Below are 25,466 nucleotides of genomic sequence, written 5' to 3'. Positions count from 1 at the left end.
CAGGCTGGGTAGCCAGACGCTGCCTGACGCTAGCCACGTCACTCCGCCTGCGTCCTCCCTGCTACAGAAAGCAGCGTGCCCTAAGCATGCAACCCCACCGTGCCCTAGCCTTCATCTTCACTCAGAAAGGGGATGAACAGTAGGGCAGAGGAGAACATCGGCAAGGCAGCCGGCCTGGGCCCCTTCCTGCCTGGATTATCCCACGGGGCTGTGACAACAGGGAGGTGATGGTGCCCCTGCGCTGGGCACTGGTGAGGCCGCCCCTCGAATGCTGTGCTCAGCGCTGGGCCCCGCACCCCAAGGCGGCCATGGAGGGGCTGGAGCGTGGCCAGAGCAGGGCAGCGAGGCTGGGGCAGGGGCTGGAGCACAAGGCTGGGGAGGAGCGGCTGGGGGAGCTGGGGGGGCTCAGCCTGGAGAAGAGGAGGCTGAGGGGAGCCCTCATCGCTCTCTGCAACGGCCTGAAAGGAGGCTGGAGCCGGGGGGGTCGGTCTCTGCTCCCCAGGAACAAGCGATGGGACGAGAGGGAACGGCCTCAAGCTGCGCCAGGGCAGGGTTGGGTTGGGTATGGGGAAAAACTTCTTCCCCCAAAGGGCTGTCAGGGCCTGGCCCAGGCTGCCCCGGGCAGGGGCTGAGTCCCCATCCCTGGGGGATTTGAAAGCTGGGAGATGTGGCGCTGAGGGACGTGGTTAAGTGGTGGGCTTGGCAGTGCTGGGTTAGCGGTTGGACTCGGTGATCTTCAGGGTCTTTTCCAACCTTAACGATGCTATGGTTGTATGAACAGGGCTGGTTAAAGGGCAGAAAAACCCAGAAGGGGGCGAGAAAACGGGGCTGCGCTTCTCGCCCGGAGATAAAAACGCGCTGCGGCGGCAGGCGAAGGAGCAGCGGCCCCGTGCTGCGGGGGGGCCGGGCGGGGCCGAGGGGGCGGCGGGGGCCCGCAGCGGGGCCGGCCCGGGGCCACCCCGCCCCGCCGGGGCGGGCCGAGCCGCCAGCCCCGCGCCCGGGCGGGTAAAAGCGGGGCGGCGGGGCCGGGGGGCAGCGAGGCGGCGGCGGGGCTGCGGAGCGGAGCGGGGCCGGTGAGCGGGGCCGGGCGGGCAGCGGGGCCCGGGCACCGGGGAGCGGGGAGTGGGACTGAGCCGAGCCTCGCCTCACCTCGCCGTTCCGCAGGTTGCACCAGTGGCCGGGATCGCTGCACCCACCAGCAAGACGGCGTCCGAAATGGCAGCCGAGGTGAGGGCGAACTTTGCCCCCCAGGAGGGGGGTCTCGGGTGCGCTGGCAAAGGCGAGTTCAACCGAGTTAAAATCTCAGCCCCTGCCTTTGCCGTCCGGTTCTTCCCCCCGCCTGGGAGAGACAAATAACCGCTGCGGTCGGTTCCTGCCGGCCTGCGAGTAGGCAGGAGGCACTTTACAGCAGCTTGTGCAAATACCGCTCTGGAGAAAAGCTGCGTTTTCAGTTTCCGTGCGGGTAGGTGCGACGTGAGCAGCCGCCTTGGCGAGTCACGCTTTCTGCCTTCCGGGCGGCTGCCACAGCCCGGGCCTCCTCCGCTCTGGGCTGCGGCCAAGGGTCCAGCAGCCGTCCGACTGTGCCAGCCACTTCTCCAACCAGAGTCCTGTAGCTAAAGTTAATCTTTCAGTTTTGATTTCCCGATTGCAAATGCATCTGTTGCAATGCTTCTGCTGCCCCACTTCTTATTCGGTGGAAACCTGTAGTACTGAAGATACACCTAGATGCCTGTTCCCCATTCAAGCGCTTAGCCTCTGCTGCTGGCCTTGAATTTCGCATCCCTGAGCCACGCTCCCGTGGGCACCAGACGCCTGCGGAGGGCCTCTAACACTTTCCTTTTTCAGTTCTGATCCCCCCCTCTGCCTCCCCTCAGCTCTCCGACAAAGCTGCCTTAAAGATGTCAAAAGACACGTGCCTACGCTCTGACCTCCACAGGCTCTCTCCCGCCGTCCTCTCAGGCACGGTGTTTCCACAGCCATCGGCAGAGATGGGAGACGGTCACCAGGAAAAGCGTTTCTAAGGTTACTCACCAGCGCTTTGCCTGACTGATAAAGCCTGGCACAGATCAGCTTGCGACTGCCCCGCAGCTTCTTGCTGTCCATGGTAGTTAGAGTGCACAGCATGAGAAAGACTGACAGGGGTGATTAAAAAATCAAGTAGATTACTCATTCTTACCCACTCTGTAATGGCGATTGTGTTTAGGCCCTTCCTCTAAGTGCCCTCCCATTTCTTTTTTGTGCCTGCTGGGGCTGGAGAGTTGCTTTTGAACTCTCGGATAAGCTGTAAGGTCTCCGCACAAGTGAAATTCCCGTCCGTGTCAGCGCAAGGTTGCCAGAGGCAGGGTGTCGGGGTGCCCGACCCGGGCAAGCAAAAAGCTGCTGATCAAGCGAGAGAGGCGGCTCGTAGCCAGCGAATCCGCTCAGCTGCCGAATCACTGGGGGAAACAAGCTGGCGCACACCCTGCCGTGATGCACGGCTGGAACTGGGTACCTGTCTTCGGTCACCCGGGGAAGCAGGGAGGCAGATGACGCATTCAAGCGAGTGAGGTCACTGCATGAACCGTGGTTTGGGTGGAAAAACAACTTTTGTTCCTATGTGTTTTAAAAACCCTCTTTTTGTTGATTTATTTTTCTGATGCTGAAAGGTACCCAGACCTCCCCTTCTGGAGTCTGCACCTTAGCCAGTCCTATGCTGATCTTGTGCCAAAGCTTGCAAGCGCGTCATGGACTCTGGAGATGCTTCAAATTGCAACTTTAAACACTTCATAAGGTGGCTTGTGCTGGCCTAGAGCTCTTTGTCAATCAAAGAAAAATCTCCCTATTAGCTCAACAGCACAAAAAGCCTTACAAAATACTAGCCTTCACTATATTCCCTACTGACCGCTTTACTTTCCCCCCCTTTAAAAGGCTATCAGAGGGTTGTTGACCTGCAGCTGCCTCAACAGAGAAATCCATGCTGGTCTTGCAGCCTACGCCCTGCTACCCATCGCAAGGACTCCCTGGAGTCCTGCGGAGGGAAAGCACCGTGGAGGATGCCTGAGCCAGGCCTGACCCCGCGAGGGCCAAGTGCAGGGACAAGTTCTCCACCTCTGCAACTACTTGCCAAAGGTCCTGCAATCCAGGGGCCTTCCTGGTCAGTGCTACCACATGGGAAGGACATAGCTGAACATGGCCTTTGTGTTGGATCGACAGATCCCTGGATGCTCCATGCATAGGGCCATAACTGCCGTTATTAGGCCTCTGTAATTTGCTTCTTCCTCTCTCTCAGGGGGATAAACTTTGGGGAGGAAGATTCAGCGGAAGCACAGACCCAATCATGGAGATGCTCAACGCTTCCATTACCTATGATCAGAGACTGGCTGAAGTTGACGTCCAGGGGAGCATGGCTTATGCCAAAGCCTTGGAGAAGGCTGGGATCCTGTCTAAGACTGAGCTGGAGAAGATCCTGAGTGGCCTGGAAAAGGTATTTCTTTCTTCACATCTGTCACGCGCGCTGGAACGCGTGGCTCCTTTTCCGACAGCATCTGTAGTAGCCTCCCCGAGTTGCCCTCAGTACACTTGGAGGCATCGGGGCAGGGGATCGATGCTCAAATCGCACCCCGCTAAAGGCACCAGAGCCCGGCAGTAGTATGAGTTAGGAATAGTCGTCTTCTGCTGGCACTTGGGATCCTTTTGAGCCTGGCTGCCTGAGGTAGTAGGGGGCGATGCACAGCATTGTATAGGGCTGAAGAGAAGTCCGCAGCTAAGCGCTTTTTGAAAATATCCATTGTTGTTGCTCACCCACCGTGGACAATGGCGGGTCTATACGATGTTTGTATAGGGAAATCCTCGTGGACAATGCAAAAGCAATCCCCGACCTTTCAGCTCCCTTCTTCATTGCATTGCTTAAACCCTCCTATAGCCCTGGCACTGCAGGGTCATCGCGGGGAGAGATGGATCCCACCACGTGCAGTACAGAACATCAGGATCTAGCAAGCAGCCAGCCTTGGCCTGACCGAACAGGAACGGCAGAGCTGGCGGGAGGCTTAACACTTTGGTTTCCAGTGGCTGACTGGTGTTTCTGCTGCTGTTTGTAGATCTCTGAGGAATGGTCGAAAGGAGTCTTTGTGGTGAAACAAAGCGATGAGGATATCCACACTGCCAACGAACGCAGACTAAAGGTTTGGGTCCTCCAACCTCTTGTTCCCGGTGCCCTGTAGCTAGATCTGCCTGACGTGAAGCGCACGCGCCTCTGTCCCACTGTGAAATTCCTCTGCGCCTCGGGCCACAATCGAGTGTCCCCAAGACCCCTTTTGTGGACGAGGCACTGTACAAACATAGAACCCAAACCTGCCCTTCCCCAGAGGAGGCCCCGTGGCTGCTCACAGGATCCTAGAGCCGGGTCCCTTCCAGGCAGGGGGAGGTCTGCTCATGCGGAGCCTCCTCCTCAGAACACAGAGACGCTGACAGAAATCCTCCTCTTGTCCTCAGGAGCTGATTGGAGACGTAGCTGGAAAACTGCACACTGGGAGAAGCAGGAATGACCAGGTATGTACAGAACTGGTTGTGTTTCCTCCTTCTGTATTCCTCCCCCACAGTTCCTTAATCAAATTTCTTCATGTCACCTTTCACGTGCCCTGATGCTCTCCAGCATGTACTCCCCAGGGCTTTAAACTAGTGACACTGCAGTGACAGGGGAGCGGGCTCTGCAGGACTGCTTCCTGGTGGTGTAAGGCCACAGACTTTCCCTGACATCCCTTTGAAAGCCTACAGAAACCATGACTTTGCTGGGTGCCATGCATCTTTCAAGATCAGTCCTTCTGCTGATGACCGACTTGTGTCAGCTGGGGATTTTCTGATCCAAAGTTGACAATACCTGAAAAGTCCACTGAAAAGAATGGGCTTTGATTCTGTTCATGGAAAGCAAGGTACAGTGGCTTTCACAAATCCGTGACCAGGGACACATCTGGTAAGAGGAAGACGTCCCTTCCCATCACAGAGAAGGAGGAGGGGATAACTGCCGAGGCTTTCTGCGGAACACTACTTGGGCACTAAGTACCTCACATTCTGCTTTGCCTGACTGTGGCCAATCTCCTCCAGGTCGTGACTGACTTGAAGCTGTTCATGAAGAATTCCCTCTCTGTCATCTCCACTCACCTCCTGCAGCTCATTAAGACCCTGGTGGAACGTGCTGCCATGTAAGTCCTTTTCCATACCCGCGGCCTTGGCCCTGCCCGGGCTGGAGGCTTCCAGGCTTGCTCTTTGACTGGCACCAGTCAGGGCAGCAGCGGGGTCTTCTGCGGAGGACGTTACAGCCAGGCAGCGAGCGATAGCACGGGGGAGGCCGACGGACCCTCCTTCTCCGCAGTTCCCGTCACAGAGACCTTCCTCTTCCCCCGGTGCACCCCGGCAGAGGAGCTGGGGTGGGAGGTCCAGACGAGACCTTAGAAGGCGCCAGATCCACCTGAAGGAGTGGGGAACTTTAACACGGCTCAAGTTGCTACCTATGAGAAAAGCTGGGCTGTGCTAACTCCCCGGCTAACTGCTCCTCACAAACCACAAATTCCACAGGGAATCCTTGCCTGCCACAGAGGCGCTACTGTACCAGGGAATTTTCCAGGGAGGCCTGGGGCAGACCCACCGCCCGGGCAGATCGGGAGATCTAACCGCAGGGTGCTTAGGGAGCAGGCGACAGGGAGAGGAGGCGAGAGATCCCATTCAGCACAAGCCAGGCGAAAGAAGTTCTCTTTGTGACCTTGCTAGAAAAGCCTGGCGCGGCCCTGCCGCTGCCCCCCATCCTGACGGCTGCTGCTCCCCTCTTTCTCTCCTTTCCCATGCAGAGAAATCGATGTTCTCTTCCCTGGCTACACCCACCTGCAGAAAGCTCAGCCCATCAGATGGAGCCAGTTCTTGCTCAGGTAAGCACCTTTCGCACGTGGCTGGAGGAAGCCTTCTCCACCCTGGGGCCCTGCTCAGCCGGAGCCTACAAGTGCAGCGTCCTCCAAGGGGCGGCCCGGGGTGGTGACAAACCAGAGCGAACCCTGCAAACTGGGACAGGAGCTCCCCGTGTTCCTGCGTGGCTCTGACCAAGCCGGGACTCAAGCGCTGAGTGGGCAGCGGTGCCGACTCCCTGAACGCTCCATCCTTTGGCCACGTTACCTCTTGGTCCTTGGGACGTTTTCTGACTTCAGGTGCTTCATCAGTCGCGATGTTTTTTTCCTAGCCATGCTGTTGCACTGACCCGCGATTCTGAGCGCCTGGGAGAGGTGAAGAGGAGGATCAACGTCTTGCCTTTGGGAAGGTAAGGTCTACTGTTTGTGTAGTCACCGGGCCTTGCTTTGCTCTGTGAAGTGGCTGGGAGGCAGACCTTGCTGTCCCCTGAACCCCCGGGGTTTGTATGCCACGTGCGCTGCAGAGCTGTGAGGGCACAAGCCTTGCTTCTCTCACCAAAGAGAAGACTTCCAAAGGGAAGGCACTCCCCACAGAGATACTGTTCTTCTCCTCCCTTCTTGAAATCAAGGCCTACGAGGCTTTCATCAAGCAAACCTTCCTCTTTGGAAGAGAACTTCTGGTTTAGTTCAGAGTTTGCTGAGCCTCAGGCCACACTGTGTGACACCAGACTGAACTGGGGAGGGAGGCCTTGACGGAGGCGTCATCGCTGCCTGCTAGAGCTCAGTTTTGGCTGGGATATGCTGGGTATCATGCATGACTTCTGCTTCTTTCTCCCCTGGCAGCGGTGCTCTGGCGGGCAACCCACTGGACATCGACAGAGAGCTTCTGCGTAGTGGTAAATGTCTCCCTATGACTGAGAGGCACAGGTCCACTCACAATATCTGGGACCTGGGCAGCATTGTCCTGATGTTATTTTGGATGTATTGCAGCACCTTAACGTAGGGATGGAGGGTAATAAATACAAAAAATGAATATGAGGTGATGCTCAGTGACACAGGTGGGAGGCAGCTCCTAAAGACTCACTAGGCCAGAAAGTTTTTTACTACGAGACAGCAGAGGCCTGTAGGGTGGGAGCATAAACAGGGCCACTCTGCTGCACGCTGGCTGCCTGGGGCTAACGCCGCCGCCCCGCTCAGCGTGTTTGTGTTCCCGGGACTACTCAAGGGCTCACGGTCACCCGCGTGCTGGGGCACCCTGCTGCATTCCAGCTCCAGCCATGCCAAGCCTGACCTCCTCTGTCCATCACCTTCCTTACAGAGCTGGACTTTGCCTCCATCAGCTTGAACAGCATGGATGCCGTTAGCGAGAGGGACTTTGTGGGTAAGCACAACTCGATCACTTCTTCCCACCACTGTTCTAGAAGCAGGCTTCTGGGACCTTCCCAGTTGACCTCCTTTAATAAGGGGCCTGAAATCCCCCACTAGGAGGTAACTATACAGAAAATCGGCTTGCTCGTGTTTAAACTCCAGTCAGGGCTCCCTGGGTTGTCAAGCAAACAAGCACCTTTTTCACCTCCTGATGCCCTGCCTTCTCTGCAGTGGAATTCCTCTCTGTTGCCACCCTGCTGATGATCCACCTGAGCAAGATGGCTGAAGATCTCATCATCTACAGTACCAGCGAGTTTGGCTTCCTAACCCTCTCTGATGCTTACAGGTGGGTCTCTGGGCAGAGAGCCCTTCCCTTAATATCTGCTCCTAAGCGATCCTCTCCTGCGAGAAGGAGACAGTGGTGGGGGCCTCCCCACTGCACGAGGCTGACACAGCAACAAAAGGCTGGCAGAAAGGCAGCCTTAGGGTGAACATTCCTCAGTCACGACCACTTATTTCTGATTCTGGTAACTCCACAAGCCTGCATTCAGCAGACACTCCTCCCCAGCAACTGCTGGCGGAGAGAACTTCCTCCTCTGCTGGGAACGCCTGCCAAAGCCCTTCCTTGACGAGCCGGGTTGGCAATCCTGACAGTCTTCCCGTCTCTCGGGGCGGCACCACCACAGCTCTCCCTCCCTGAGGTCACAGCAACACTCAGGCTGGCCTGCTGATACCACCTCTGGAGCGGCTTGGGGCGAAGTCTCCTTTTTGCCTCCCCTTTGGGAGGTGGGACTGTCTGGTAGCTCCAGACAAGACCACAAAATCCAAGGTCGTGATGTGGGAAACATGAGAAGCTCAGCACACTCAGTTCACTGCTTTCCTACACCCTAGAAAGGTGTCTGGGGACGGGGGACCTGCCTATCACCTGTGGAGGGCTCGGTCGGGACGCTGCACGAGCTGTGTCTGTAGGGACTGGGGTCTTGCTCACCGGTGCACTCCAAACGCCTTTCTTTCAGCACTGGCAGCAGCCTGATGCCTCAGAAGAAGAACCCCGACAGCCTGGAACTGATCCGCGGCAAAGCGGGACGAGTGTTCGGCCGGGTGAGCCTGCTAACGAAAGAAGCGGGATGGGGAAACCGCTCATAGCGGGGCTGGAGAATCTTGTTTCTTCTTGCCTCTGCGTAAAGAACCGTGCCCAGCCTGAGCTCCGGGCCTCTGCTGGGGCCGTGTGCTTCTCTTCTTAGAGCCAACCGCCTCACCTCTTTCTCCCTGCAGCTGGCTGCTATCCTCATGGTTCTCAAAGGACTTCCGAGCACCTACAACAAGGATCTGCAGGTAAAACAGATGTTAGTTTCCCACCACCTCTCGGAGCAGACACAGCGCTCTCCTGCTCTCGAGCAGCCTCGCGCTACATTTCCCTGGGCAGGCCCTGCTGCGTGCGGGGTGCTGAGGACGGGGCTGAGGCACGGCACGCTGCCGTCGACAGCCCGGCCCCTCGCAGGAGCCCCTGGGATGCCGGCCCTGCTCTGCTGGCCGGGCTGCTCGGGCCGTTGGCTTCTGGGCTGCATCAGGTTGACTTAGAGCCATTTCCATCCCTGTTCCACCGCAGGAGGACAAGGAGGCCGTCTTTGATGTTGTGGACACCCTGAATGCTGTGCTCCAGGTGGCCACCGGAGTGATTTCTACCCTCCAGGTAAGGCTTCAGCCTCTCACCGTTGAACATGGCTGGGGTGCACGTTCTGGGAGCAGCACAGGTCAAGGAGCTCTGGGCTGGTCCTAAGATGAAGGCTCTTCAGTGGCTCACCCATACTCCTCACTATGGCCCCCAATGGCAGCTAACGTGTCCCCAAGGAGGAGCTGACGATAATGTCTCCCTCTGACCATCCTTCTGCAGATCAACAAGGAGAACATGGAGAAGGCTCTGAGCCCTGAGATGCTGTCTACTGATCTGGCTCTCTACTTGGTTCGTAAAGGAGTAAGTATCAGAGGGAGACGAGCTGTGATTTCTTTGGATGCAGAACACTGCTCAGCGAGGGCCTGAGATGAGGCCTCCTGTTCTGTCCCCAGGTGAGGAGCAGTCTGGGTCCACGAACCTGGATGCACATGGCATTAAGTGAAAACAAGCCCACCCAAGAAGACAGCACATGCATTTTTTCCTTTGAGGCTGCACCCCAGGTGCCTGGTCACTGACTGCGGCCTCTGCTTCTCCCTGCAGATGCCATTCAGACAAGCCCACGTTGCCTCTGGGAAGGCCGTCCACCTCGCCGAGTCGAAAGGCACCACCATCAATAATCTCAGCCTGGATGACCTGAAGAGCATCAGGTTCGTACCCCCGTGATTCTGCCCTGCCTGCCCTCAGCAGGCAGGTACCAGCCTCCCTTCCTAAGGGCCTGCTTATGGCGCCGCTCCCCCAAACGCCTGGGCCAGGCAGCTCCCCAAAAGCCTCCTGGCCTGAACAGCAGTGCTGCTACTGCTGGGCCGGACAGAGCTGCCGGGGGACGGCATCCCTCCCCTTCAGCTCCAGCGGGGCACGGGCAGCAGCTGCTGGGAGGGACTGGGAGAAACTCAGGCCTTGGCCTGGGGGCACCAGCCCTCCAGAAGAGTCTGGCCGCAAACCTCCTCGCTCTCCCCTTGGAGCCGACTCCCCTGGGGTCTGCCACAAGCGGCTGCTGCCAGGCCCCAGGCGTGCAGAAGCAGGGCTGCAGGAGGCCCTTCCCCCTGGAGAAAGGCTGCGTCTGCGCTCCCTCCCCGGCTCCGCAGGCAGTGAGCAGGTCAGGCCAGCGCACAGCACCAGCGCTCTCCCCTGACCCCTCTGCTCTTCCCCCCCAGCCCCCTCTTCGGCAGCGACGTCTCCCAGGTCTTCAACGTCGTCAACAGCGTGGAGCAGTACACGGCCATGGGCGGCACCGCCAAGAGCAGCGTGACTGCCCAGATCGAGCAGCTGCGGGAGCTGCTGAAGAGGCATAAGGAGCAAGCTTAGAGTGTGGGGAGAGATCCCGTGGATGCAGCGGTGTGCCTGTCACACCGAGCTGGAGTTAATAAACACTGGGGTGCGTGTAGTTCACTGAAACTCCTGTCTTGCGTCTTTCTTCTCAGGGGCGAGATTGCGCGGGGCTTCCTCAGCCCTGGTGAGGCTTGGGGAAATGTTCGCTGGTGTGTGAACCTGGCAGCGGAGCTGGGCTACGGGGCGTTCAAGCTCTCGGGGGCTGGTAGGTAGAGAGCAGCAGGAGTGTCAGTGCACGTGTCTACAAAGAGAGACGCTTCGTACAACACCTGCAACACGTGCCCCATCTCCAGCTATCACTGCCCATCTCACGGGAGCATCTTCCCTGCCTGCGGTCTGGCAGGGAAAATCTCCTCGCCACCTGGCACTGGAACCTGCAGAGCCTTGGGCAGGGCTTGGCCGCAGGTCAGCCCAGTCACTCCAGCCCATCACAAACCGCCTTTGGCTCCGGTGTCCAGCGAAGCGCAGGGCTGCACGCTCCCAGGTCCAGCTCCCTCCTCTGCGTGACACGTACCCCCTTTTGCCTCCAACCTAGCTGGGGCAGAGCGCTTCAAAAAAAAAAAAATGCCCTGGCATTGCATTGCTGTTGCCTCTGACAGAGATCATTTACCATCTTCCCTTCTGTCCTTACAGAAGTAAAATCAGAACAAAGACCAGGAAAAGTCTTACTGGAGGAATGAAATGCTGAGTCCCCTGCTGCTTGCTGCCACGCTTCCCTGGTTTAGTGCATTCGTCTCACCTTGCAGCCAAGATAGCTGTGAGGGAAATCAATTAGGTCCACTTAATTCAGGTGGAGAGGTGACACCAGCAGACCCAGAAGAAGGGATTATCTCCTCCCCCCCAGCTCACCGTTCTTTTCTTTCCTCATGTAAACTTTCTCGCTATTTGTATTTGCTCTCTCCCCATCAGTACCTCCGCAGGCCTCCGCCGACCAGACTTTTGCTTGTTCCCAGCCGCCGCCGTTCAGCATCTCGGGGGGCAGCGCTGAGCGACGGGGGGCCCTGCGGACTGGAAAAAGAAGGCGGTTTTAGCAGATGAGCACATCTCTGCCTCTCGCTTAAATAAAGTGCCTCAGCACCGGTCCTCCCCATTTGACCCTCCACCCTTCTGCCCTCCTCCCGTGTCGGCAGCCCGGTGGCTCCGCGGCGAGCCGAGCGGTTGCTCCTGCAGCCGCCGCGGGTCCGCGGGACCGGCGGCTGCCGGCCGCAGGGGAACGCCGCGTCCCAGCCGGGAAACAGCCACCGGCTGCGAGTAAAAGCGCTGCCAAATGAAAGGGAGGCGTTTCCTCCCCCCTCGGCCCTGCGGTGTTTTCTCCGGGCCGCTTCGTTCCCAGCGGAGCGCTGCGGGACGCGGCTCCACCGGAGACGCTGCCACGGCGGCGGCCGCCCCGCTGCGGCGGCCCGAGGCGCCGCCGGGCCACCGGCGCTCCTCTTTGCATTGCCAACACCTTCTTGGCCTCCCGCTTCAACGCCTGGCTCTGGAAAGAAACAGAAGCAAGCACGTAGATCAATGAAGAGAAGGGAACCGCCCGCGCCAAGGCAGCGATGCCGGCCGCAGCCCGGCTCCCCCGGCGTGCTCACGCCGGAGGGCGGCGGCTTTGGCTGGAGGCGCCCGCAGCCCCGCCCGCCAGCAGCCGGGCCCTGCCCGGGCCCCGCCGCCCCGGGGCGGGACCTGCCCCGCCGCTGCCCCCCCGGGGCGGGACCTGCCCCCCCGGTGCCGCCCCGGTGCCGCCCCGCTGCCGCCCCGCTGCCGCCCCGGTGCCGCCCCGCGGCCGGGCACTGCCCACAGCCAAGATGGCGGCGGGGGCGTCGGGCGGCGGGGCGGGCCGCGGCATGGCGGGGGGCTGCCGCCTGCTCCTGCTGCTGCTGGGGCTGGGGCCGGGCCCGGGGCTGGCGGCGGCCCCGGCCGCGGCGGGCGGCATGCTCTACCCCCGGGAGACCCCCTCCCGCGAGCGGAAGGAGCTCGGCGGCCTCTGGAGCTTCCGCGCCGACCTCTCGCCGCGCAGGGACGCCGGTTTCGTGCATCGCTGGTACGGGCGGCCGCTGCGGCAGGTACGGCGGGGCCGGGCGCGGCGGGGGGCTCCCCTCCCGGGGCAGGGAATCGCCGCACCACGGAAGGCTCTGGGATGGACGGGCCCTTTCCAGCCCATCCAGTGCAGCCCCCTGCGGTGGGCAGGGAGAGCTTCAGCCGGATCCGGCTGCTCGCAGCCCCGGCCAGCCTGGCCTTGGGTGTGTGCAGGGATGGGGCATCCACCGCCGCTCTGGGCAACCTGGGCCAGTGCCTCACCACCCTCAGCGTAAACAATTTCTTCCTTATATCCAGTCTGAATCTACCCTATGTTAGTTTAAAACCATCACCCCTTGTCCTATTGCTTGGCCCTGCTAAAAAGTCTGTCCCCGTCTTTCTTATCAGCCCCCTTTAAGTACTGAAAGGCCGCAGTGAGGTCTCCCCGCAGCCTCCTCCTCCCCAGGCTGAGCACCCCCAGCTCTCAGCCTGCCCTCACAGCAGAGCTGGGCCACCCTCGGAGCATTTCGGTGGCCTCCCCTGGCCCCGCTCCCACAGCTCCATGTCCTTCCCGTGCTGAGGACCCCCGAGCTGGACGCGGGGCTCCAGGGGGTCTCCCCAGAGCGGGGCAGAGGGGCAGCATCCCCTCCCTCGCCCCGCTGCCCACGCTGCGGGGGATGCAGCCCAGGAGACGCTTGGCTTGCTGGGCTGCCAGCGCACATTGCCGGCCCATGGCCAGCTTTCCATCCCCCAGCACCCCCAAGTCCTTCTCCTCAGGGCTGCTCTCCACCCCTCCATCCCCCAGCCTGTGCTGACACCGGGGGTTGCCCCCACCCAGGGGCAGGACCTTGCACTTGGCCTTGTTGAACCCCATGAGGCTCACCCAGGCCCCCCTCTCCAGCCTGCCCAGGTCCCTCGGGATGCCATCCCGTCCCTCCGGCGTGTCAACCGCACCGCTCAGCTTGGTGTCACCTGCAGACTTGCTGAGGGTGCGCTCGGTCCCGGGAGGGCCCCCTGCACAGCGGGCCTCCTTCCTCTCCCGAGAGCAGCCCTCTGCTTCCCCAGCGCTCCTCGCCCCCGCCGAGTGCCGTACCGCCGTGCAGGGGGGTTCGCGGGGGGCTGCCTCGCCACCGAGGCAAAGCGGCGCTCTCCGGTGACCCCGCTTCGGCTCGGGAGCCAGAAAGCATTTGAATGAACTACAGCCTCCTTTAGCTGTCGGAGAAATCCCCACGCTGCAGAAGCAAGGCACAACATTTACCTATGGTCAGCAGCAGGGAATAACCAAAAGCGTGCCTGGAAAGGGCAGGCTTCAGTTATTTATTCCAAAGTAGCCAAGTGCAGATAAACAAGCTCTGGTGTAACTGAAATCTATTATGAAATTAACACCGTTACCTACAAGGCAGAAGTTATGTATTCTGTGCGTAAAACGTACGTGCCCTGCCTCGTTTCTGTTTTAGCCCTTTGGCCAATTTTTTGCCAAATTGTGAAAGTAGAGAAGAGCTGACAGACGCTATGCTGCGAGAAGTTTTGCGAAAAGAGACAGCCAGAGGAGAGGAATCCTGGACTATGCCCCCGCAGCGGGAGGCTAAGACGTGTACGCTCAGCCTACTTGAGACATCGGAGAATCTCCCTGAAGGAGACACACGTTACGGCCATCCCCATCCAAGGTTATCCTGTATCAGATACTAGAAAATCCACTTCACCGTCCAGGGATTTTCTGATGTCTAATACGGGTGCTGGGTTTCTCTGCAGTGCTGGTACAGCTCAGTGCTGAGTCAGCCGCGCACATGATGCTCAGCCCTGGGCGACCAGACCTCCCTCGTTCCGCTCGCCGTGGAAAGGCTTCCGTAAGAAAGGGGAAGCGCGCTGCTGCAGCCCTCGTTTGTGCAACATCACGAGTGCAGCAGGTGCTAAAAATGAACAGCTCTATTTTGCAATAGTGGCCGGTTACCTCAATGTTAAATGAATTATGGCACTGCCTGCCTATAATCCTTATATTAAAAATAAGCGAGTTGACTCCATTGTAATCCTAAGGAATCTATGTTGCTTTCAGGGAGTGAGAAAGGCTGGACTCATCCCAGCCAGTCTCCACGGACCTTCCCTAGGGGATCTGGCCCAAAATAGCCGTCACTCTTGCCACCCTTCTACTACAGCTCTTAGCCTGACAGGCAGCACCCCGCGCCAGTGAGCTGACACCGCACCACCGGCATTGCTCACCAAACAGCGAGAGCCGTGCAGGAGAAACTACAGTTTGTGGGAAATCCCAGGCTGAAACAACAGCCCGAGCATTCATTTTTTTCCCTTCACTTTTCTGATTCTGCAATACCAGAACCATGAATAAAATCAGGAAGGAAAAAAGATAGGAGCAGCTTCTTCCTGTAGGAACAGGCAGGTTCCTGGGCCTGATACCAGGTAGGACTTGTGTAGGACCTGTGACAGACCACACCAGTTTCTAAACAGGTTTTCCCAAGCATTCCCACTTGGCAAAGGGATTGTAAGGCTGTCAGTGGAAGGGGACACCTCCAGCAGTACAGGTTGGACAGCCAAGAGTAAAATTTCTTTTTTTAAATGATCTGTTCCCTCCCTTTCTGTGCAATTCCCGCCAGACTGGTCCTGTGATTGACATGCCAGTGCCTGCCAGCTTCAACGATATCACTCAAGACCCCAGCTTGGAGAACTACATCGGCTGGGTTTGGTACGAGAAAGAGGTGCTGCTTCCTCTCCGCTGGCTTCAGGACGACCTCAACACCAGAGTGGTGCTCCGTTTCGGCAGTGCCCATTACTACTCCATCGTGGTACGTCGCACGGGAAATTGTCCAGGTGTTTCCAAAGTCATGCTGCACTCAAACCTGTCCTATGAAGCAAACGCTTCTCTGCCGAGGTTTTATATCGGTTTGCTATTTTCTTAACTCTTGGCTGTTTTCCTCCAGCCAAGAACTTGGCCGTGCTTCCCAAGCCTCTCTTCTCCGATCCTCCAGGATCAGGACTAGTCACCAAAACATTCCCTTGCTACAGGGTCTGCCCAAAAGAGTGTCTCGCAGCGACACTTGCTTGTACGGGACCCAGGCCTAGCTCCCAGTAAAGGAAGGGCTGCTGGATTGATCCCTCAAGGAGTAAGAGCCCAGAACAAGGTTCAGGGTTACTGGGAATCCCGACTGCCCTTTGCTGGGCTCCTGCCCTTCTCCCTGCTACGCTTGCCACAAAAACCCCGTAACCCTGCCTCCTGGGCTCACGGGTGTCTTCTCTTGCAGTGGGTCAACGGGGTGCAAGTTGTGGAGCACGAAGGGGGGCACCTCCCTTTTGAGGCAGATATCAGCAGCATCGTCCAGGGCAGCCCAGGGATCCCCTGCCGCATCACTGTCGCGCTCAACAACACTCTCACACCCCATACTCTGCCTCCGGGGTCGATTCAGTACATGAATGACAAAACAAGGTGAGTCGCTAAAGCGCTGTAGGGCTGAGCTTGTCCCGGGGATGAGAGTGGGAATTTATTCAGCTCTGGGTCGATAAGAGCCTCCAAGCAACTGACAGAAGCACGGGCTGTATTTGTGCCGAAACTCATCAGCCGAGCAGGGAGCAGTCTAAGCTTTGGTGGCAGGAGGAATCTGCACTGAGTTATTGCATCTGATTTATACACAGGCAACGGATTAAGCGATTTGCCGAGTTGAATCTGGCAGATCTGAGAAGCTTGAATTCAGCTGGAAGCTGCAAGTTCCAGCTATCCTGAAGGATCCAACCTATTCAGTGCATTAGGTGTTCGTTAGCTGGTAGTCCCCTTCAGCGCAGCAGCAGTAGCACTACTGAGAGATAGATCCATCCTTCTGTAAAGACTGTTTTACTAGCCAGCATCTATTTTTACATGACTGTTTTGCATTGCTAGCATCTGTACGCTGCCTTCAGTTCTTGTGTGATGAAACATAACGTAGCCATTTCTCCTGTCTTGCTCACTCAGGTATCCCAAGAACTATTTTGTACAGAACATCAGGTTTGATTTCTTTAATTATGCTGGAATCCATCGCCCGGTTGTGCTTTACACCACTCCTTCTGTCTACATAGATGATATTACTGTGACAACTACTTCATCAGAGAGCGTTGGTAGGTCCAGAACAATTACAGCAGCTAACTCGGGCTCCGCGTGGAGATGACAAGGGCAGCAGAGAAAATATCCTGCAGGAGTCCGATTGAATGTGTTTCATAGTGGCTTTTTCTTGAACCTGAGCTGGTCTACTGCACAGCCCAGCAGCTGCAAGAATATGGTAAAGAGTTCAGAAGCAATAAGAGAAAAAGAAGTGCTTGCAAGAGACTACTGTTAGAGGGAAAGGATGATCAGGTGTTTCTCAAAGCAGAATTTCTCAGTAGGGGCAGTATTCCTGCCACTTAAAGCAGGATTATCTCTAAGTAACAGTTGTGTGATACACAGATCTTGCTGGAAACTTCTGGACCTCAAGACAGACAGGTCATGCTGCTTACATTCAATTCATGCTGCTTACATTCGATTCGTGCCACTCTGTTGTTCTACATCTCCCTCATTTTTTAATGCTCCTGTATGTGAAAACCCTCCAACATCTGGTGCATGCGTTTTTCCTTTCATGGCAGCCTGTGATTGTCTTTTGTTTCCTTTGAACCAGCCGTGGTGCAGTATCGGGTGTCGGTTGTTGGCAGCCCGCTCTATTCCTTGTCCCTGAGTTTACGTGACCAAGAAGGGAAAGTGGTTGCTGCAGGCGACGGGCCAGCTGGAGAGCTAAAAGTCCTGAACCCAAATCTTTGGTGGCCTTACCTGATGCACGAGAACCCCGGATACCGCTACTCCTTAGAGGTAACAGTGACGTTTCTTCCTTTCTGTGTGCGTTTCCTCTGCCTGTCTCATCGGGTTAAGGATCGTGGCCCATCTTCCATACTCATCTTCTCCCATGGAGCCTGTTCACGTGAGCAGAGTGGCATTGCTAATTATAGAGTAATCAAACCAAGCTTTGCCAGCTTCCTGGGTGCTGAACGGAAAGGTCGGCTGGTGATGTGGCGGGTTGACCTTGGCTGGGTGCCAGGTGCCACCAAGCCGCTCTGTCACTGCCCTCCTCAGCAGGACAAGGCGGGGAGAAAATAAGATGGGAAAAAAACCCTTGTGGGTCAAGATAAAGCCAGTTTAACAAAAGCAAAGCAAAGGCCACGTGCAGAAGCAAAAGGAAAACAAAGATTGTATTCTCTGCTTCCCATCAGCAGGCGATGTCCAGCCACTTCCCAGGAAGCAGGGCTTCCGTACACGTGGCGGCTCATGCACTCTCAGATGCTTGCCCTTCACATTTAGGGCCCAATCCATCCCTTGCGAAAGGACCCTTTGAGACAATACAGGGGAGGAGATATCGCAGAAGCGGAGAGTCTCTGAGGGGCAGGCTGCGAACCTCTTCCACATGCTCCTTTGCCATGCAATGAGCTTTCTTCCCACTCTGCAAGATAAGAGTTCAGTGTCAATAGCACGAGCCTGGAAGACTCTGTGTGAGCTAAGGATGAGTAGGGAGGTGCAGATGCCGAAATTAGGGCGGATGAGCTGCTGTGAGTTTCCAGGGGCTCAGGTTCATGTCTCTCGTGAGCAGATGAGGTTTCAGGCGTTGCCTGGTATCAAGGTGCAGGGCAGAAGAGGTGCACTGCTGCCGTGCCTGAGAGGATGGAATGGCCCAGTTGAGTAAGGGGAAAAGAAGCTGAAGCTCCTAGGGTGAACAAGCCCCAAAAGGGTCATCCAGGCTTCATTCTTCATCCTTCAGCTTCCCCAGCTTGGATGTCTGTTCAGTCAGACCTTGCTCCTTCCCTGAGGAGGTACGTGGGGACCGCGGGAATCAGCTGAAGCAGCGGTGAGGAGCAGGCAGCGTGCCGAGGCAGGGCTGGGAAATGGAGGGGAGGCCAGGATAGCCCTTGCAGACGAGGCGGAGGGAGGACAGGGCACCCTTGCGAAGCCCAGCACGTCACTCGCATCTCCCCTTTGGAATCCAGGTGAGAATGCAGGCGCAGGTGGACGGGGCGTTGCTGGAGGACGTCTACACGCTCCCGGTCGGCATCCGCACCGTCCACGTCACCAGCACGCAGTTCCTCATCAACGGCAGGCCCTTCTACTTCCACGGCGTCAACAAGCACGAAGACGCGGACGTAAGTGTGCGGCGCCCATGGCGGGGCACCTAATGGCGCCGCGCTTTGTGCCACTGAGGCAGCGCCTGCTCTCGCCCCCTCTCGCCACCCAAAGGGGCCGTTTCCTCACGCCTCCTCCCAGGCCGGGAGCTGCCGGGGAGCTGGCGTCAGCTTTTTGCCGGCATTGAGGGGACACCGTGCATTGAGGGGACACCGTGCCCAGTCCTGCCATAGTCGTAACATCCCTCTCGGGGTGCGTGGGCAAGCCCGGGGGTGCTGGCAGAGGAGCTAAACCACCTCCCGGCCGCGGCTTCCAGTCGGAAAGAGCGCTCGCGGTTTCCCCACCCCGGGAAGTGCCGGGGACGAAGCCTCCGGCGGGGAGGTCGGAGGAGCCGCGGGCGGCGAGGCGCGGCCCGGCCACAGGGAGGCTCCGCCGCCGCGCCAGAGGCCCCGTCCCCGCCGCTCGCCTCAGGGAGGCGCGGAGCCGCGCCGCTCCGGGGCCCTCCGTCGCCCGGCCCGGCCCGGCCCGGCCCGCCGCACGGGTAGCGCCCGTAGGGAGGGCGAGGGCGGCCCGGGCAGGGCGGCAGCAGTGCCGGCAGCCTGCCTGCAACTTCTCCAGACCCCCGGGGTCTGGGTGTGCGTGTGGCAGTGCCCCTCAGAAGGGCAGACGCTGCACGGAGAGGCGGTGCAGTCAGCTAGAAATGGGAGCTGAGGCTGGAAGCACCCTGGGAGCGAGAAGGAAAAGCGGTGGTGCCCAGCTAAGGCGTGAGGAGAGGCCCCGGCGCGGCAGCGGGACGGGCCGTGATGTCTCTCTCCCCCCCAGATCCGTGGCAAAGGCCTCGACTGGCCCTTGGTCGTGAAGGACTTCAACCTGCTGCGCTGGCTGGGGGCCAACTCCTTCCGCACCAGCCACTACCCCTACGCCGAGGAGATCATGGACCTGTGCGACGCCTACGGCATCGTCGTGATCGACGAGTGCCCGGGAGTGGGGATTAAAATGCCGTAAGCGATCGCTCAAAGGACCCTTCCCCTTCTTTCTGTGCTCATCCCTGCCGCAGCGCCTGTTGTCCTGATAATGGAAGTACTTTGCTCTATTTAGAAATCGGCCCGTTGCGCCACGTGTGCCCAGTGAGGTTGGGCAACCGGAGGGCGTTTTGCCACATGGCCATCGCGTCATTTGGTCTGGCTCGGTTAACGAGCCCCGACCACGGCCCTGAACCGTGCAGCAGGCTTTGGGGAAATAGGGCAGAAGCCATATTCGGTGTCAAGGCTCAGCTGTGCTTAGACAGCCCAGAGGCTTGAGTTTTCACCGGGAAGGGCAGAGGGGATGGATTTTATAGCCTCACCTCACCAGGTCCCGCTTCCTTTTGTCTTTCAGCGAGAGCTTTGGGAACAAGTCCTTGCAGCATCATCTTGTTGTGATGGAGGAGCTGATCCGCAGGGATAAGAACAGGCCGTCGGTCGTGATGTGGTCAGTAGCCAACGAGCCGGCATCGGAGCTGCCCCCAGCAGCTTACTACTTCAAGTAAGTGCGTCTGCTTGCACACAGAGCTGAGGCTTGAATCTTGGCAGATGATGCATCTTCTTCCTTTGGGATGGCACAGAGAAGTAGTAAAGAGAGGGAAGGCATTTTTTTGGGGACCCTGAAACAGTACCCACAGATGCAAACTGAAAGTGTAACTGCTGCATGTGTTGAACTGATGCTCAGAACCCCACAAGTCTCAGCCTGTTGTTTCTGAACCAGTAACGCTCTGCAAAATTACCAGGAGTCCATTTGGTCTGAGCAGCTCTTCTTGACCTAAGGCTGAAGCAAAAGCAGAGCTGATGGGAACAGGGTATTCCTTGTTACCAATGGAAGATGAGGGCTAAATTATTTGAGAATTAGAGCAAAGCTGTAAAATAATTAGCCGTTAATTCTGAAGACAGGGTTCTTCAGTTAGTGCCCGTTATTTGTTCTGCAGGGGACTGTGACACCCCACTTCAAAGCCACTGCTTCAAGTCCCTGCAGACCCCTTGGTTTTATTTTTAAAGAGATTTAAGCTTTGGATAGCCAAGAGTCATCTCTGTAACAGGGTAGCAGACTGTCCCGAGTAGCTGCAGGTACATTAACAGGTAACTGAATTTTCACCACCCTCCTGCACTGTCAAGGCGGCCGCAGAGCTTCACCCGCCCCTTCTGTCTCACCTCCCTCACTCAGGGTTTCCGCAAAAGCAGCCAGCCTTTGAGGGCTCTGCCTGCTGCGCCGTAGGGCTACGGCCTCCGCCTCTGCGGGAACCCGTCCCAAGAGTTGTTCAGAAACTTCCCGCTACCCTTCTCGCATTTTCATGACCAAACTCACGCCCTTCCCCAGCTTGCAAGCTGCTGGCACCGACAGGCAAACGGACGTGCCTGCGTTTGCTGTACTTCCACTCTTTTTTGCAGGTGGGATAGCAACCAGCTTTGTGACAGACACAGGTCTCTGCCATATTTATACTCGTGCAGAACCGGCTAGAATTGCAGGCACTTTATAGCAGATCATCACTAAGTATCCTGCAGTATTTAATTAAAAATACCCTGCCTGCTAAATCAGAAGCAGCTGCAAATGCCTGAGGGGGGTGAAAGGGGCAGAGAGCTCGGGGAAACGGGGCTGGGCTTCTCCACGCTGTTGTTGAACTCTTGCCTTACTGTTTGCAAACAGGACAGTGATAGCTCACACTAAAGCTCTCGATCCCTCCAGACCAGTAACCTTTGTGACAGATGCTAATTACGCTCTTGATCGTGGTGTAAGTTTACTTTATTTTCTAGCCTTTTTTTTTTTAATTCATACATTGAATTTCCTCTTGTCCTTTGTTGTACAGTCCTTTCCCCCCACCTCCCCAAGTTTACTGGAGATATTTAACAGGGAGAGGCAGAAGAAAACTTACATTTTTCTTTCTAGTACAAAGCACCTTATCCTGTAGTTGTAGTCCAGCTGGAAAAAAAAATACCTGTAAGAGAGAAGAAGAGTTCTTTGTCTTGAGTGAAGTATGCAGTGTCCATTAACATAGTCATGCTTTGCTATTCCACTGATGGCGTTTACTAATGCTCAGGATTTTCACTTGCAATTAAACCAAAGCTTAAACCTCTTTAAAATACTAACAGCCCTTCTGGAAGTCTAAAGGAAGGAAGCTTTGCTTTAATTCCTGCTTTAAACTGCTCTAGATCTTCTTTGGCAGGTGTCTGTTCATGTTGAATAATCTAAAAGCTCTTCCAGCTTCATAATTAAAGTCCGTCCTACCGCGGCACAAATAGCCAAAAGGCGCTTTTCTTGGATGCCTGTGCCTTAAGCTGGCCGCAGCATGAACCAAGGATCTTTAACACACATAAATTTGTTTCCAGGGTAGTTCCTATGCCATTTTTAATTTTTCAAGACGGCTTTATACTACTTGTCACTACTGTGCAAGAAACACTTGTAGCAAGTGAGTCTGTAGGTACACGATACTACCACCTATCCCCGCTCCAGGTTACACTCTGTATTGCTTTCAGCCTGCCCTGCAATTAGCAGGGAGGGCTTCTGTGACCGAGAGGTCTGGTCCTCCCCAGCCCGGGAAGACAAAACCGGTGGCCCTGGTTTTGAAGGAGCCCAGCGGGGATCTGCTCTGGGACATGGCTGTTTCATCAGGCACCAACACGGACTCCGCCATCCCAGCCCCGCTGCTCTGACTAGCTTGAGACAACCCAGGAAAACAAACCCAAAGAACAGATCTCATACGCTGATGTGATATTAGAACTTTTTTCCTTTTATTACAAAACACGTTAAGAGAACATTGAACAAGTTACATACAACATCACTTTATCTTTAGTGGGCTTCGTGCCCTTTTATCATACTGTCCACGTGGTAGAAATGGCAGAGAACTTGCAGAGTGCTTAGTCTTAGTATTGCACCATGGATGCACAAATTTAGTTGCTAGTCAAAATATTTGACCGCTAACTCCATCATCACATTCCAATACTCATAAAAGTCCATCGAAATGTACCAGCAAGCCAGAGACATCTGGAAACTCAAAACCTTCTAACAAACCTGAGGATTAAATAGGTTAATCTTGTCTAACTCTTTGCTGTGACTTCCTAAGTCTGTAAGAAAAATGCCAAATTAATATGCTATTCGCTTATTAACGTTATCCTGCTTTTTTTCTGGGAAAAATCATGTTGGGAGGGCCTGAGTGATGGGGGAAAAGACTTAATTCTATGTGTAATAAAACTGGATTCCATGAAGTGAACCAAAGGAGGATTTAGCTTTAGGAGTGACGGTGTCTGCTTTGAGCTCCGTGACAAAACTCTCTCACCTTGTTTTCTGTAGGCTCCTTATGTGGATGTAATTTGCGTAAACAGCTACTTCTCCTGGTATCACGACCCAGGCCACCTGGAAGTTATTCCGCTACAACTCACAACGCAGTTTGAGAACTGGTATAAAACCTACCAAAAACCCATTATCCAGAGTGAATATGGAGCGGACTCGGTTCCCGGACTTCACAGCGTAAGTGTTACAGACGCCCTAGATGGAAAAACGCCCTGCGCTTCTTTCGGGGTCAGAAAAGCTTAGTGAGAAGGGATGGGCACCACTGAGCCTGGCTACTTACTCTGGAGATGCATTAGCTTGTAAGTGTCCGAAAGACGCCAGGACTGAAATCCTCCTCCACGGAAATCAATGAACTTTGCCACTGGCAAAGGTTAGATTCTACCTAACGAGACGTTTTTAGCTTTGAGTAAAAGCACTGAGCACTCTCCAATCTGTCCTTTGGCATTTGTAGAAAATGCTTAACCGGAAGATAGGACGCTGGAGACTGGACATTCATGTCATGATGCTGTCCTGCGTAGAGGGGGTGGCACTCCTGTACCTGTCGGGATAAAGCACCAGCACCGAGCAAAGCCACGGGCTCCCCCCAGGCGTATCTGGCATCACGTTTGTATTTTATGTGCGTTTCCCCTCAGCACTGCGGCAGTTGCTAGTCGTGGCTCGACAGCCATTGTTACCGCAAGGGCAATGAAAAGACGAAGCACTTGTACAGCCCGCCCTCAGGAAGCGGGTCCCCCTCAGTGGGACGTTACCATGCGGAGCCTTTGCGGGGATTAACTTCACCTTCACTCAAGGCCACCTCTTTTTCCCGGCTGTAGGATCCACCTCTTATGTTCAGCGAGGAGTACCAGAAAGCCATGCTAAGCGAGTACCATACCGTTTTTGACAAAAAGAGGAAAGAGTATGTGATTGGGGAGCTCATATGGAATTTTGCCGATTTCATGACTAATCAAGGTAAGCTTGTATTTATATTCTAAACAACTCTCCATCCTCCCTGCAAGTTTTAAATTGTTTATGATACGCAGAGAATACTGCACTGTAGGGTAGGGCGAGAGGGCCCTCTGCTTACCAAGACAGAGCGTAGCTGGGTTCGGTGGCAAAGTCCAGCGTGACCAGAGCCAAGAGAGAAGGTCCTGCCCGTACCTAGCGCACCCTCTCTCTCCAGCCTGAGCTCCGATATGTCCCATCTGCGAAGATGCTACCCAAACGTGACACTGCGCGCCAGCGCAGAGCGCAGGGGAAGCTCGTGAGCAGGCCCAGATGACTTTGTTCCCTGGCCATCCTCAGTTCAGAGCTTCAGTCAGCCGCTAGGGATGTGTCTCGCTTGCTTCACATTTCATCTACAACGGCCCTTAGTAAGAGCACCTTAAATAACGTATGATTCACCTGGTATAGAGGTTTAGCAATAGAGGACCAGATGCCACACTAGTAGACAACTGTCTATCACGACACTCCATCCACTAGTAATACATAAGTGCATTCGCAAGGTATGGGGCACTACTGAACCTACGGCGCAGACAGTCACACGGAAAGGAAACGATTACAACTCGGGAGACCTCGTAAGGAATCGGTTATGCATATTCCACCTGCCGTGAGTCAGGGTGGTGAACAGTCAGTGTTCCTTTCCGGCAGAGAAACACCATTAAGAATAATCTGGAGAGCACCAATATAGAAAGCGAAGTCATCGCAGAGAGGCAGTCAGAAAAGTAGCAATAGTTTCAAATAGAGGATGGAAAAAAATGCAGACAAGTTCACATACACATACGCAGTTCCAGTCTCTCTCTACATGTTGTGATCATCTTTTCTAGTTTCCTATGAAAGCTAAAATAGGCAAAATAGACACCACTAAAGGACAGTACAGTCAAGCAGTTGGTGATCAACGTTTTCAGCATCAAATCTCAAGGTGGAGCTAATGGCAGAAGGAACATCTGCAGTAAATACACTACTGATCAAGTTAATGGGCACGCCTGAATTAACTGTCATCAACTTACCAGTTGTAAATACAATGAATTGCAGCTATATTGCTCAGTTACATCAAGGGATCCTGCCAGGATGACGCAGGTTACATCGGCCGAGTTCCCCGTTGTACCCGACTGGGTGTAGGAGAAAGTGCATAGGTCTCTTCCACCTACCCTGATTTAGTACCTACATCGGAACAGTTCACAGTGGGGGATGTAAGAGCATTTTATATATACCTGCTTTATTTTACAACTTCTCTACAGGGACCACACGTGTTTTGGGGAACAAGAAAGGAATATTCACCCGCCAACGACAGCCCAAATCAGCTGCATTTGTTCTTAGAGAAAGATACTGGAAGATTGCAAATGAATCAAACTGTCTTCCTCCTATAACAAAATCACACACCCTCTTTCTAAAATGAAATCAAAAGGTATAGTGGCTGGGTACTATGCTGAGCTTGTTCATTAAATTTCTGTTTAAATAATATTTATGCCTGACTCAAGTCTTGCAAGTCTAATGCAATTTCTAGTCCCCCTGAAGCAGTCACTACGACACAAAGCAGATCAGAAACACCGGTTTCTTAGGCTTAGCCATGTCTGTAGGCTTCCTGTTTCCAGGTAGTAAAATGGATAGCCAGAGTTTCAAGGGGGTGAAGTTAGAGACCCTGACTGAGGTATCTGTTTATGGCAAAAAAAAAATTTACATGATACAAATCAATGCTGAAGACACTTAAAAAATCCAAGTCACTCCAAGTGACCATCACATCCCTCCAATGCAAATGAGGTTTTCCAGTTCTGCTCCCCTAACAGTTACACCGCTCAGATCGCAGCGA

General features: G+C 55.6%; 2 protein-coding genes across 2 annotated transcripts; both read left to right on the top strand.

The window, feature by feature from the left end:
• Positions 1-984: 984 nt before the first annotated feature.
• LOC309598205 (argininosuccinate lyase-like) lies at positions 985-10,731 on the top strand. The gene is made up of 17 exons (XM_082328550.1): positions 985-1,073; positions 1,165-1,227; positions 3,269-3,463; positions 4,077-4,160; positions 4,471-4,527; positions 5,080-5,177; positions 5,820-5,897; positions 6,203-6,280; positions 6,714-6,766; positions 7,189-7,251; positions 7,470-7,584; positions 8,255-8,339; positions 8,514-8,573; positions 8,848-8,931; positions 9,133-9,213; positions 9,454-9,560; positions 10,068-10,731. The coding sequence occupies exons 2-17, from the start codon at positions 1,216-1,218 to the stop codon at positions 10,216-10,218; spliced, it is 1,401 nt and encodes a 466-aa protein (XP_082184676.1). The 5' UTR covers positions 985-1,073; positions 1,165-1,215; the 3' UTR covers positions 10,219-10,731.
• A 1,304-nt stretch (positions 10,732-12,035) lies between these two features.
• GUSB (glucuronidase beta) lies at positions 12,036-25,057 on the top strand (the record flags this gene model as incomplete). Its single annotated transcript, XM_082328548.1, has 12 exons — positions 12,036-12,293; positions 14,853-15,041; positions 15,498-15,679; positions 16,199-16,341; positions 16,875-17,062; positions 18,229-18,381; positions 19,184-19,362; positions 19,739-19,885; positions 21,038-21,122; positions 22,679-22,855; positions 23,494-23,629; positions 24,898-25,057. 12 exons carry the CDS (start codon positions 12,036-12,038, stop codon positions 25,053-25,055), a joined length of 1,995 nt encoding a protein of 664 aa, XP_082184674.1. The 3' UTR covers positions 25,056-25,057.
• Positions 25,058-25,466: the final 409 nt, after the last annotated feature.

The sequence above is a fragment of the Platalea leucorodia genome, assembly GCF_965183815.1.
Source record: "Platalea leucorodia genome assembly, chromosome: 16".
Taxonomy (NCBI): Eukaryota; Metazoa; Chordata; class Aves; order Pelecaniformes; family Threskiornithidae; genus Platalea; species Platalea leucorodia.
The sequence above is the reverse complement of the archived record's forward strand: the minus strand, read 5'-3'. Positions and strand labels throughout refer to the sequence as shown.

Bases quoted from the DNA above. Each gene is read 5' to 3' on its own strand.
- LOC309598205 (XM_082328550.1), top strand. The intron at 5,178-5,819 runs GTAAGTCCTTTT...TTTCCCATGCAG, and splicing joins CTGGTGGAACGTGCTGCCAT to AGAAATCGATGTTCTCTTCC. The intron at 6,281-6,713 runs GTAAGGTCTACT...CTCCCCTGGCAG, and splicing joins AACGTCTTGCCTTTGGGAAG to CGGTGCTCTGGCGGGCAACC.